This window comes from Erythrolamprus reginae, chromosome 6 (assembly GCF_031021105.1).
Source record: "Erythrolamprus reginae isolate rEryReg1 chromosome 6, rEryReg1.hap1, whole genome shotgun sequence".
NCBI classification, from domain to species: Eukaryota; Metazoa; Chordata; class Lepidosauria; order Squamata; family Dipsadidae; genus Erythrolamprus; species Erythrolamprus reginae.
In genome coordinates, this window is record NC_091955.1 from 55,136,190 (window position 1) to 55,148,622 (window position 12,433).

At 36.1% G+C, this 12,433-nt stretch overlaps 1 protein-coding gene across 10 annotated transcripts in view; it reads right to left on the minus strand.

The window, feature by feature from the left end:
* The window catches only part of CEP290 (centrosomal protein 290), a 75,450-nt gene that overhangs the window by 27,324 nt on the left and 35,693 nt on the right, over positions 1 to 12,433 (minus strand). For 9 of the 10 annotated variants that reach the window (XM_070755790.1, XM_070755783.1, XM_070755784.1 and 6 more), the window contains 13 exons: positions 10,722 to 10,824; positions 10,124 to 10,354; positions 8,808 to 8,981; positions 8,434 to 8,545; positions 7,650 to 7,852; positions 6,248 to 6,399; positions 5,247 to 5,358; positions 4,697 to 5,152; positions 4,168 to 4,332; positions 3,881 to 3,988; positions 3,654 to 3,788; positions 2,616 to 2,879; positions 2,018 to 2,125 (listed from right to left, as the gene is read on the minus strand). In XM_070755790.1, coding sequence (XP_070611891.1) covers positions 2,018 to 2,125; positions 2,616 to 2,879; positions 3,654 to 3,788; positions 3,881 to 3,988; positions 4,168 to 4,332; positions 4,697 to 5,152; positions 5,247 to 5,358; positions 6,248 to 6,399; positions 7,650 to 7,852; positions 8,434 to 8,545; positions 8,808 to 8,981; positions 10,124 to 10,354; positions 10,722 to 10,824 — 2,323 coding nt within the window. The remainder of the gene's footprint in view (positions 1 to 2,017; positions 2,126 to 2,615; positions 2,880 to 3,653; positions 3,789 to 3,880; positions 3,989 to 4,167; positions 4,333 to 4,696; positions 5,153 to 5,246; positions 5,359 to 6,247; positions 6,400 to 7,649; positions 7,853 to 8,433; positions 8,546 to 8,807; positions 8,982 to 10,123; positions 10,355 to 10,721; positions 10,825 to 12,433) is intronic. The other variant, XM_070755785.1, reaches the window with a different exon arrangement.

The following is a 12,433-nucleotide window of genomic DNA, read 5'->3' on the forward strand; positions in this document are numbered from 1 at the left end:
AAGTGAAATGTTGGCGGCTCTAGCAGCTGCTACGAGCGGCATTTCACTTTCCCTCCCAGGCAAAAAGATGCGGGGAGAGGGGCACGCCTTCCGCCTGGGAAGTCCGACCCCATCAACCCAGAATGCCGGCATCTTTTTGCCTGGGAGGGAAAGTGAAATGCCGCTCGTAGCAGCTGCTAGAGCCGCCGGCATTTCACTTTGCCTCCCAGGCAAAAAGATGCCGGCATTCTGGGATGATGGGGCCGGACTTCCCAGGCGGAAGGCGTGCCCCTCTCCCCGGCATCTTTTTGCCTGGGAGGGAAAGTGAAATGTCGGCGGCTCTAGCAGCTGCTACGAGCGGCATTTCACTTTCCCTCCCAGGCAAAAAGATGCGGGGAGAGGGGCACGCCTTCCGCCTGGGAAGTCCGACCCCATCAACCCAGAATGCCGGCATCTTTTTGCCTGGGAGGGAAAGTGAAATGCCGCTCGTAGCAGCTGCTAGAGCCGCCGGCATTTCACTTTGCCTCCCAGGCAAAAAGATGCCGGCATTCTGGGATGATGGGGCCGGACTTCCCAGGCGGAAGGTGTGCCCCTCTCCCCGGCATCTTTTTGCCTGGGAGGGAAAGTGAAATGTCGGCGGCTCTAGCAGCTGCTACGAGCGGCATTTCACTTTCCCTCCCAGGCAAAAAGATGCGGGGAGAGGGGCACACCTTCCGCCTGGGAAGTCCGACCCCATCAACCCAGAATGCCGGCATCTTTTTGCCTGGGAGGGAAAGTGAAATGCCGCTCGTAGCAGCTGCTAGAGCCGCCGGCATTTCACTTTGCCTCCCAGGCAAAAAGATGCCGGCATTCTGGGATGATGGGGCCGGACTTCCCAGGCGGAAGGCGTGCCCCTCTCCCCGGCATCTTTTTGCCTGGGAGGGAAAGTGAAATGTCGGCGGCTCTAGCAGCTGCTACGAGCGGCATTTCACTTTCCCTCCCAGGCAAAAAGATGCGGGGAGAGGGGCACGCCTTCCGCCTGGGAAGTCCGACCCCATCAACCCAGAATGCTGGCATCTTTTTGCCTGGGAGGGAAGGTGAAATGCCGCTCGTAGCGTGGGCGGGCGCGCGCGCGGGGACCCCAGCTTCGCTTCCCAGCTGGGAAGCGGCCCCAGCAATGGCGTGGGCGGGCAGGCGCGCGCGCGGGGAAACCCCAGGCGCGAGCAACGGGGTGGGCGGGCGAAGGGCGGTGGAAGTAAAAACACCATCTGCGCATGTGCAGATGGTGTTTTTACTTCCGCAGCGCTACTTCGCGAAAACCCGCTCGTTGCGGGGGGTCCTGGAACGGAACCCTCGCAACGAGCGGGGGATCACTGTACATGTACAAGTTATTGTTTATCTGCAGCATGAAATATCTTTTTTTTTGGTATTTCCTCACATGAATTGCTCAAATCAAAAGCTAATAGTGTCAGCTCAACTTGTTAGTTCCATCAATAGCTAGCCTAATAATAATAATAACAACGAACAAGTATGATAAAAGAAACCAGATAGTATCACCATCAGTTAATTGCAAAAGGCAGCTTCTTTTACCTGACGTCCTGCACTGATACTTGCACTACCAACCAACCTAGCACCCTTCCTTCCATTTAGGACCTGTATACTGCATGAGTCAAAGAAGGCTATGAAAATATTTATAGACACCTCACACCTGCTAAACAAATAATTCCCTCAACACTGTCAAACTATTTCCTAAGTCTGCACTAATATCTCATTGTTCCCATCACCCATCTCCTCCCACAAATAACTGTAACTTTGTGGCTTGTATCCTTACAATTTATATTAACTGTTAATATGATTTGATTGGTTATATGTACCCAGACTATCATTGACAAATTATCTTTTCTTTTATGTACATTGAGAGGGGCTCGATAGATGGACAAAAATGCAAAATCCAATCTAAACTTCTGGTTTGCTGCATGATTAACCATAATAATTTTCCCATTTTATCTTTCTGTCATAAGCATTTAGTTTAGAAACAAATAAAATGTATGATACTTACTAAAGCTGTTTGCTTGAATTTATTAAAGGAACTGTCAACATGTACATCTAATTTCTGATGCAGAACTCTGAGCTCTTCTTCATGTTTCTTTGCAATTTCTTCTTGTTCCTAAATAATACATTTATATTTCTTGTTATAATAACTTTATTGGTAATTTGCACTATTTTGTCTAATTAATAAAAACAAGTAATGGGAATACACACACATATATTCGTTCATTTGTTGATTTAGACTCATTTTGTTTCTGCAAGCTTATTCCTTCCAAATCTATTCAAACACTAAATCAGATTTAATACAAAATACAAAGAAACCCAAATTAACTCCATATTTTCCATTTTCAAAATAAGATTACTTATGTGACCTACTTACGTTTCTTTTTTCTTCTTTATCCATTACTTTCATTCTTTTGTATACCTATCTAAGAGTGTTTTCCATGAATGATACATAAAAATATTCAAGAAAAATAACTAAAATAATAGGAAGAAGGCAACAAAAAGTATTGGTATATAAAGTTTTTTCCCCCCATGCCTAGCCACAAATCCCATTATGAAACCTAAATATCCCATCATTTTTATTGAAGTGTTCTAAATTATAATACCTCTCGTGCTTTGGCCAAAAGATGTTGGTACTTTTTCAGAATTTCTTCTTTCTGATTTAATCTAGCTTGCATATTTGCAATGGTCTGGTGTGCAATTTTCAGAGCATGGGGGTGGGCATTATCATCAATTTGATCTAACTGTGCTACCAATTTCTCTCTCTCGGAAGATGCTGGCAATTGCAGTCTTAGTTCATTTATGACTTTGTCTCGTGACAAGATGTTTTGCTCTGCTTTCCACAAAGCAGCTTCTTTTTCTTTAAGCTTCTGAAACCAAGGAAATCCATATTATTAAAAAATTAGTTAGAATCAGTTTTAGCAATACATCCATTTTACATGACATTTCAATCAATTATGCTTCTATTGTGATATGATCAGCCTTAAATATAAAACGTGTGCAGATTAAAACAAACAAGAAAAACCCTGCAGCCTTATAACTTTAGGTTTAGGGTGGTATGGGTAAAAGTGGGGTGATAATGATAGTGGAGGCAACTGTAAGAGAAGAAACTCAGAAACAGAATATATAAAGCTGGTAAAGTTGCTAAGGACATTTAGTTTTATTTCACTGCTTAGATCCTGTACAATTATACCCAGTTACAACATTCAAAATACATGTATTTATTTATTGTCATCGTAGCTAAAAAGGAAGATTAATTTATTAACTAGTAAGTTGACAAGTTAAACTATCACAAATTAGTTTAAATCTGTAGATTAAGGCTTAAATGGTCAGAATTTGATCATCCTATTAGTTAAAGGTAATCACAAAAATGAAAATGCTTTCATCAAGAAATCAAATTAAATTGATACTTTATGCTAAATTTCATGAACAGTATTTTGAATTTTTCCATTTTCCTAAAATTTTGGTTTCAGTTAGCACTTCCAGGTTTGCAGTTTATATGCCATTTAAGTGATAATTATTGTTAATTATTTGTGAAAAGTCACTAAAAACTCAGTTCCTAAGCTGGCTTGAATAGAGATAGTTTTCTCCCTCTATTGGTCTGATAAGAGCAGAGTATTTAATTAGGTGAGTAGTTCTAATACCTCTTCCACAGATTTGCAGGTGGCTTGCATTTCCAGAATTGTTCGACTTTGTTCTCTCACTGTTTTAAGAGCTTGCTCAAGCTGATGTGGAAGAGACAAACTAGGATCTGGAACTATACCTGCAGCGTCATTAAACTGTAAAAGATAGAAATAAATGGAAGATAAAGAAAGCAGCTCCCCACCAAAAACTATGGCTCTGTTATATAGCATTAAATCAATGTAATTACCTTCTGAGCTGTACTTAATATGTCCTGTTTCTGACTGTCATATATATCCAGCTGACGTTCTAATTCTATTTCTCTTTTATCCCAGGCCATCTGTCGCTCCTCGTGGAACTACAATTAGATAAGAATTTCATATGAAGAATGACATCTAGGAACGACAGCACTATAGTACACTGGTATAAATAAACTTAAATGCAAAAAAATGTTTTTATGAAAGATTAACAACAGTAATATTCTTAAGAGTATATAATTTTTTGGGGAAAAAATTGACAGTGGTATTTTTTCTGTACCTGGCCCTGCTGAACAATTTCTTCTTCCAAATGATTGATTGTCTGTTCATATTCAAAGATGATATTTTTAAAATATTTAATCTCCTCATTTTTCCTGGATAATTCACGATTTAGTTTAAGTTCTTGGAGGCGAAGTTCTTCAATTTTCACATGCCACTCAATTACCTGATAATTTACAACAAGTCAAATCTCAATAGTAATTTAAACAATGCAATTAATTAATTCCAGCAAAGTAGCATAATAGTCAAGAATTGAACAAATGTTATAGCTTTTTAGAAATGAACAAAAGGCTTTGAAACAAGGAATTCTTAAAGTACCTATACAAAGTTTAGTGCACATCTAATCACCTCTTACCTTTTAGTCCTAACTAGCAAGATGACTTTATAAAAGAAATATAAATCAATGTGCATCACTAAGAAAACTAGAAAGATGCTCAAAGACAGGAGGGATTTGAATAATATCTAAACCCTGATCTGGCATATGCAGGATTACTGTAAAAGCTTTCAATTTAAGACTGAATTTATCAAACCTTTTGTGCTCCTCTTGCATCTTTTAAAGTGGCTATTAGTTCTTCAATTCCTTTTAATTTCATTTCCAATTCCACTGCTCTGTCCTCTGCATTTCGACGTTCCTGTTGAGCTTGTTGAATATCTTCCATAGTTTTAAGTTTGTCATTCTGCAGTTGAATCATAGTCTTGGAAAACTTCTCCTGTTGAGCTAGGGGCAAAGCACCACTAAATTGCCTCCGTAATGACTGAACAGTTTGGCGTAAATGTTTGACTCTATTCTTCCCTTCAAGTCTTGTATAATATAATGCTTGCTCCTTATCATCCAATTTTTGCTCCAAGCGCATGTTAGCAATCTCTGTCTTCTGAAGTTTTGATGTTGCAGCTGCCAACTTAGTTACAGCTGTAGCCTCACTAACCTGAAGGGCTACAATATGCTGATGTAATTTTGCAATAAGTGTTTTTTCATCTGATTGTACCTAAAATCCAATAAAATAAAAATAAATTAAATATGTTTAAAAGAATAATGCTACAAAGAATACTAAAAACTATGCTGAGTATCAGAAATCACACCTGATAGTCCAAAATCTGCATTCTGAGTGATTCCACTTCTTTATCTCTCGATTGCTGCCGATTCTCCAGTGCAGTAACTTGTGTCTTAGCAATATCAGAAAGCTCCTTTAGCCTTATAACAGAAGTAAAAGATACTATAAGAATTAGCAATGTTATAAAGAAAGGCCTAAGATTGGAGTATTTAAATATCGCGTTTCCCTAAAAATAGGACATGCCCTGATATTAAGCCCAATAGGGCTTGCATCGAAATAAGCCCCACTCTCAAAATAAGCCCCCAACTACTTTCTAGGGAAAGGGGGTATATGAAAGAGAGAGGGGGGGAGGGAGGGAGCGACGGAGGGGGAGAGAGAGAGAGAGTACCATGCTTTCTGCCTACTGCACCCCCAAAATAATCCATTCCCGATAATAAGGCCAAGGCCATATTTTGGGGGTCAAAAGAAAATAAGACCCTATCTTATTTTCAGGGAAACACAATAACATTATTATTATTATTATTATTATTATTATTATTATTAATTAGATTTCTATGCCGCCTTTCTCTGAAGACTCAGGACGGCTCAATATACCAGTATAATCATTCTATTCATAAACAAATGGCTCTCAGTTCACTGCAACATACAGAACGGAGAAAGTTGTAATAGTTCAATCTTGAATATATTATGTAAATAGTTTGAGTTAGCTTGCAATACTGATTTACTTTTATATTAAATTAAAAAGAATGAGAATGCTTGCTAAAGAGACATGAAGACTTCCTTTATAATAATCCCCAGCTTCCGAGAGGGGCGGCATACAAATCTAATAAATACAAATTTGTAAAACATCTTGGGAATAAAAAGAGGTTAATTTAACAATAAAACCCTGTCTTAATATTTTTCCATTAAAAAGATCCTGTGACATACACACACACACACACACACATACATATATATGAAAATGATCTGCTGGGTAAATATCAGCACACTTCCTCTTTTTTCAGCAAAGGGATACAGGTTAAAACTCACTTTGATATCTCAATCTTGAGTTCAGTTTCACTTTTCTCTAGCTCCATTATCCGACGTTTATCCACCTCACTTATTCCTTTACTCACACTGTTTGATAGTTCATCTCGCAAAGACTGTTCTACCTTCTGTGCTTCAAGGTTGATTTTTGTAACCTAAGAAAGACCAAATTGAAATGAATTTCACTGAGGTAATACATAACAACATCTAAACACACAGCTCCTTAATTTATATATATACATTTTTATGATATTGTTAAACATGAAGAATGAGATTTAAAACACAGACATCTGGCTTGGGTTTAGGATTTAAATGTAGCTTTGTTTTCCAGTTGCATTTGTAATTCCTTGTGACTTACTAAACTAGAAGGAAACACACTTCAAAACACAATCATTTTATATCAATTGCATATTTCACTCAGTGTTAAAAACATCTAGGTAAAGTGTTTTCATACAATTACATTACAGATTTCACAAGAATACTGTTTTACAACCGCCTGTCTAATTAAGGAATTATGTATGAAATCATCAAATACATTCTACATATACTGAAATAAAGATCTAGTGAAGTGTGTAGTACCTAGGCTAAATCTAATACTTCAGACAAGAAGTGAAAAGACATTATATATACATTTATGCTATTTATACTGTTAGAACTTACATTACATTACAGCATACCCCACTTCTCTTTGAAATACAAAGAGAGTATTTCAAAGGGCAGGGTGTATAATTTTATTTGTAATTTTGTATTGATTTTATGCTGTAAGCCACCCTAAGTCCCCTGGAGAAGGGCGGTCTAGAAATTAGATAGATAGATAGATAGATAGATAGATAGATAGATAGATAGATAGATAGATAGATAGATAGATAGATAGATAGATGCAGGAGTTTGACATTTTTATATCAAATGTAGCAAGCAGCATCATAAAAATAATTTATAATATATTAAATCTAATCTAAACGTAATGTTTGATGTTGCTGTTTGTTTTACAAGAGTTATAAGTTATTGCAATCAAAGCTGATGATACAAAGTTGTAATTCTTTCATCCATTCCATTATCAAAAAGGCAGGAATGAATGGCAGAAACCTGAAGCAGCAATGAAATCCACTTAGTTTACAAAAGCAAAACTCACTTAAAGTACAATCCTTTGCCTGTTTACTTGAAATACAGTTCACTGAATCAATGGAAGCTATTCACAGGTAAACATGTATATTATTGCATCTTTTACATCAGTATAGATTTTGAGCATGTATGTGCTCCCTATTTTAATCAATAGCCTCTAAAAGCCTTTTTCACCATGAATTTTTAAAAAACAAATTAATGACAGATAATTATAAATACAACTGTAATCTATAATTGTATCAAACACTTTATACAGGCTATGTAAATAAAGCTTAATAAATACCTCAGCAAATTTTGTTTCCAGTTCAAAATTACGTTCTTCTGCTTGTTTTAATGTATTTCGTAAGTGTTCATACATTCTCTGACAATGCTCTGCTCTCTGTCGTTCATTTAGTTCCTTCATTTCAAGCATAGTAATTTTCTTAGAAATAGAAACAATCTCATTGTTGGTTATGGCCTTTGTAGCTTTGTCTTTAACACTGTCTCCTAATAATAATAATAACAATAACAATAACAACAATAATAATAATAATAATAATAATAATATCATCATCATAATCATGTACAATAAAATGCTACTCAGATGCACTACATACCTTAAACATAAATAAAACATAATACTAGTGTTACAGAGGAATAATACGTTAAATTTTCCAAAATGTTTATTCTTTCGATATAAAAGAAAGCAGAAATATGACCCAGCAATCTAATCATTGTTTAATCATAGCAGATTAATAATCTGTTCTGTCTTAATCACATTTGTGTTTGAAATACTAATTTTTTTACTGAAAGCAGAAGAAACCAACTTTCCCAAATAGGACAAAGCATCTAACATGTTAATGTTCTAATACAAGAGAAAAGAAACCGAGATATCTAAATATGATGTTCTTTGTTCAACCCAATGCGGTGTAATTAAGAATCTTACTCTTGCACATTTAGAATGTAAAATTTGTATTCTATCACCTTCCACATAAAAAGAAAAAATATACAAACTTGTCAACTTTCTAGTTTTATAGAAAAAAAGTAAAACGCATTATCATATTGTTTTACTGTAACTATGCGCTTACCAAGTTTTGCTGTTTGTTCCCAGGCCTGTTCAATTATATGAAGTTTCTCCTTTGTAATTTCTAGTTCCTTATTTAAAGATTCTATTTGATTTTTCAGAGATGTGTTCTCATGCTGTGAAGGAATATGTAAAGGTATGTTATAGTTCTAATGTACATATAATTTGAATGGAACAACAGTACTGATGTTTCTATGTTGATCTGAATGAAATTGACTTTAACAGCAGTTTCAAGGGGCCATGTTATAAAGTTCCCTTTCTAATTCTTGATGATAATGAAGCATCCAATTGGATTTGCTAATAGCTTAAAAAGTAAATGAAGGGATGAAGGGAACAATATAAAATTTGTTCAAAGTAATATAATATAAATAATATCACCTCTAGGTGTTCCACATTATTAGTTCTTTGAATAAGCAAGTTATCTTTTTGAAGCATATCCCTGTATTTAGCAGTTAACTCATTATATTGTTTATTAGCCATTTCAAGGTCATTTAGAGGTACACTATCATCCAATGCTTTTTGCAATGCTGCTATCTTGAAAGTTGCCATTTCCTAAGTTGAAAAAGAAGAAAAGTTTTTTAGAATATAAAGGCTTAAAGACTGATTTCAGGAAAATTTTATAAATGGTCAGAAGGAAATTATTATTCCAAGAATTACTAGAAATATATCTGTAGGTGTGGTAGAGTTTGGGGGTGGAATCAAAAGAAGCAATGTAGAGTTTCTATGTTGCCAAAAGCTTAATAAATACCTCAGCAAGTCCAAACCTTCATGAAAGCCAGTTGGGTGACATTGGGCCAGATATTTTCTCAGTCCAATTCACCTCACAGGGTTATTATTGTAGGGAACATAGAAGGAGCAAGATGTGTTGGATATATTTGCCACCCTGAACTATTTATAAAAATAATAAAAATTAGATACATAGAATAGAGTGGAGTGGAATGGAACAGAATAGAATAGAATAGGACTTTGGAGGTCTTCTAATCAAATCCCTGCTTAGGCATGAAATCCTACATCATTTCAGACAAATGTTTATCCAACATCTTAAAAACTTCTAGTGTTGGAGCATTCACAACTTCTGGAAGCAAGTTGTTCCACTGATTAATTATTTTAACTGTCAGGAAATTTCTCCTCAGTTCTAAATTGCTTCTCTCCTTGCTTAGTTTCCACCCATTGCTTCTTGTTCTACCCTCAAGTGCTTTGGAAAACAGCTTGACTCCATCTTATTTGTGGCAGCCCCTGAGATATTGGAACATTGCTATCATGTCATAATAATTTATAAATAAATTAAATAAACTCTAATCTAGTGCCAAATTAGTGCTAAACATTAGTTTACTGCATTCTCATGTATAGGCATGAGCAATAAATCAATTTAATTGGAAATTAATGAGTGGCCCTGTCTTTTGCGCCTGATATTAATCTATTCAATTCCTCTCTCCAAACTTTTCAACGGACTGCAATAAAAACACCAGAATGGCATCTGAATTGCAGGCTGGAATAGCAGCTGAGCAAGTGACTTTGAATGCTGTTCTACACCACCAAGATGATTTGGAAACCAAGATATGCAATATGTTAGCCAAAATGCACAATGTCAGTTATGATGCTTCAAATTGGTCTAACAAATGCAGAATTTGCCTCAGTTTGTGCCTACGCCAATAGCTCCAGCACCAATACCTGCTCCGGAAAGTAACACATACTTTGAACCTTTGCAAAGATCCAATCTTCTCTCGAACTGTCACCTCCATTGATATCATCTCAGTCTTCATTTTCTCATTTTCTTTGCGAAGATGCCTTTCCATTTCAAGTAATGTTGTGTATTGTCTTGCTATTGATCTTTCATTGACTCTCAGAACAGTTATTTTTCTACTATAATCTGCAAATAGTTGTTTAGTATCATCAGTATCCTTTTCAAGTGTTTCCAATAAATCCTGTGGAAAGTTTCTAGCATTATCGACATTGTAGTCAACATTTGGTAAACATTTTAGTCATGCATAATTAACAGATTCAGGATTATGAAGCTTTATTTATACCATCAATCTACTCCACCTTTCCTCAGACCCAAGTGGTTTTTTAAAAAATCTATTTAGAGAATAAATAGCTAGGAAAACAGCTTTTCCTTCCTCTTTATGTATAGTGATAAATATGAGGCAAAGTGAAAACCTCAGCAAATCAGCCTTCTTGCTAATACTGTAGTGAAATAAATTAAATGATATTATTAGGATTATAGTTGATTAATATTTATTGTTTTCATGTAAATTAAAATTTACTATATCCAAATGAAAATAATTTCCTTACAGTATATTGCTTTATTTTTATATCATCTTCTTCCTTTTGATACTCCAATCTTTTATTTTCCTGTAGTATTTTCTCATTAGCAACTTTCCAGTGTTCTTTTTCACTAAAAAAAGAGAGAAGCTTTTCAATAAATGCATGCATACTTAAAGACATTCCTTTTTATCAGCCTGTACAATATATTTTTAATTAGGTGGGTGCTTCAGTTTGAAAGTTTATATAAAAAAGTTAAAAACAATTTCTCAAAAAGAACTGATGAACAAAATGGAACTTGTGAGAAAGATAATTACAGCATTAATTAAATGTTTTGGTATCACAAATTGTTTTGTTTTGCCTATCACATTTAGTCCAAAGAAGTTTACATTATTTTCTAAATAATCAATATTAGAATACCAGAGCACTATACAATGCAGATGGTCTAATTTTATAGATCCATAATTCAACACATTGTGTAAATTTAGCCAAAAAAATAAAAATAAAAATCCCACGTCATAAATCAAATGAAAAACACTATTTTATTTCAACAAGGAGAGTTAATGCTTTGTTTAATTAAATTTTTAAATGTTCAGGGTTACACCTTGGATCTAAAGAGACGAGAAAGGAATTCTTATTAGGTACTGTAATAATTGTGAACACATATGTTCAGAGAATATTTAATCCAGACAGAATTTGGAATCTTATCTAATGCTGAATATAGAAAGATACTGATTGTCCTGTTCATTTGCCTCTTCTTTTATATTCAACCAGAATAAATATTTCAAGTCTTAGGCAGAAAAAATTAGTATTATCATGATTTGAAAATGTTACTGTATTTTTTGGAGTAAAAGACGCACTTTAGTTTTGGGGGAGGAAAACAAGGAAAAAAGGCCTCTGCCTCCCAGCAATTTGCTAAACAGCAAACAGCACAGATGATATACACAGTTAGCTGTGCATTTCTGTGCATGTGTGCCTGACCCATAGAAATAGCAAAGAATTGGAGAAATGTACATTATGGCAATATATTAATCCTATAAAGTTTTTTTTTAAAGAAGATACAACAAGCACTGGGCCCCTTCAGATCAAGAACTTATTTTAAGAAGCTTCTTCATTTTGTTAAGTTAATAATATACTGTAGTAGTCTTTAAAAAATTAAGGATTGTAACCTCTGATGAAATGGACAAGGTCACAGGAGCGATGAACGCCTCCACTTGTTTGTTGGACCCGTGACCCTCCTGGCTTGTTTCGGCTAGTAGGGAGGTGACATGAGGCGGGTTCCAGGTATTAGTCATCACGGCTTTGAGCAAGGGGTCCTTTCCGCAACCTTTGAAGGAAGAGGTTGTGAGGCCTCTCCTCAAGAAGCCTTCCCTGGAGCCATTATATAGTTATCATCCGGTTTCCAACTTTCCCTTTGTAGGAAAGGTTGTTGAGAAAGTGGTGGGGCTCCAACTCCTGCAGACCTTGGAAGAAGCGGATTATCAAGACCCATTTCAATCTGGCTGCAGACCCTGTTACAGCACGGAAACCGCTTTGGTCACACTGACGGATGTTTTCTGGTGGACCCAGGAGAGGGGGCACTCCTCTATCCTGGTGCTTCTTAACCTCTCAATGGCTTTCAATACCATCGACCATGGTATCCTTCTGCGATGGCTGGAGGGGTTGGGAGTGGGAGGCACCATTTTACGGTGGTTCTTCTCCTACCTCTCTGGCCAATTGCAGTTAGTGTTAGTAGGAGAACA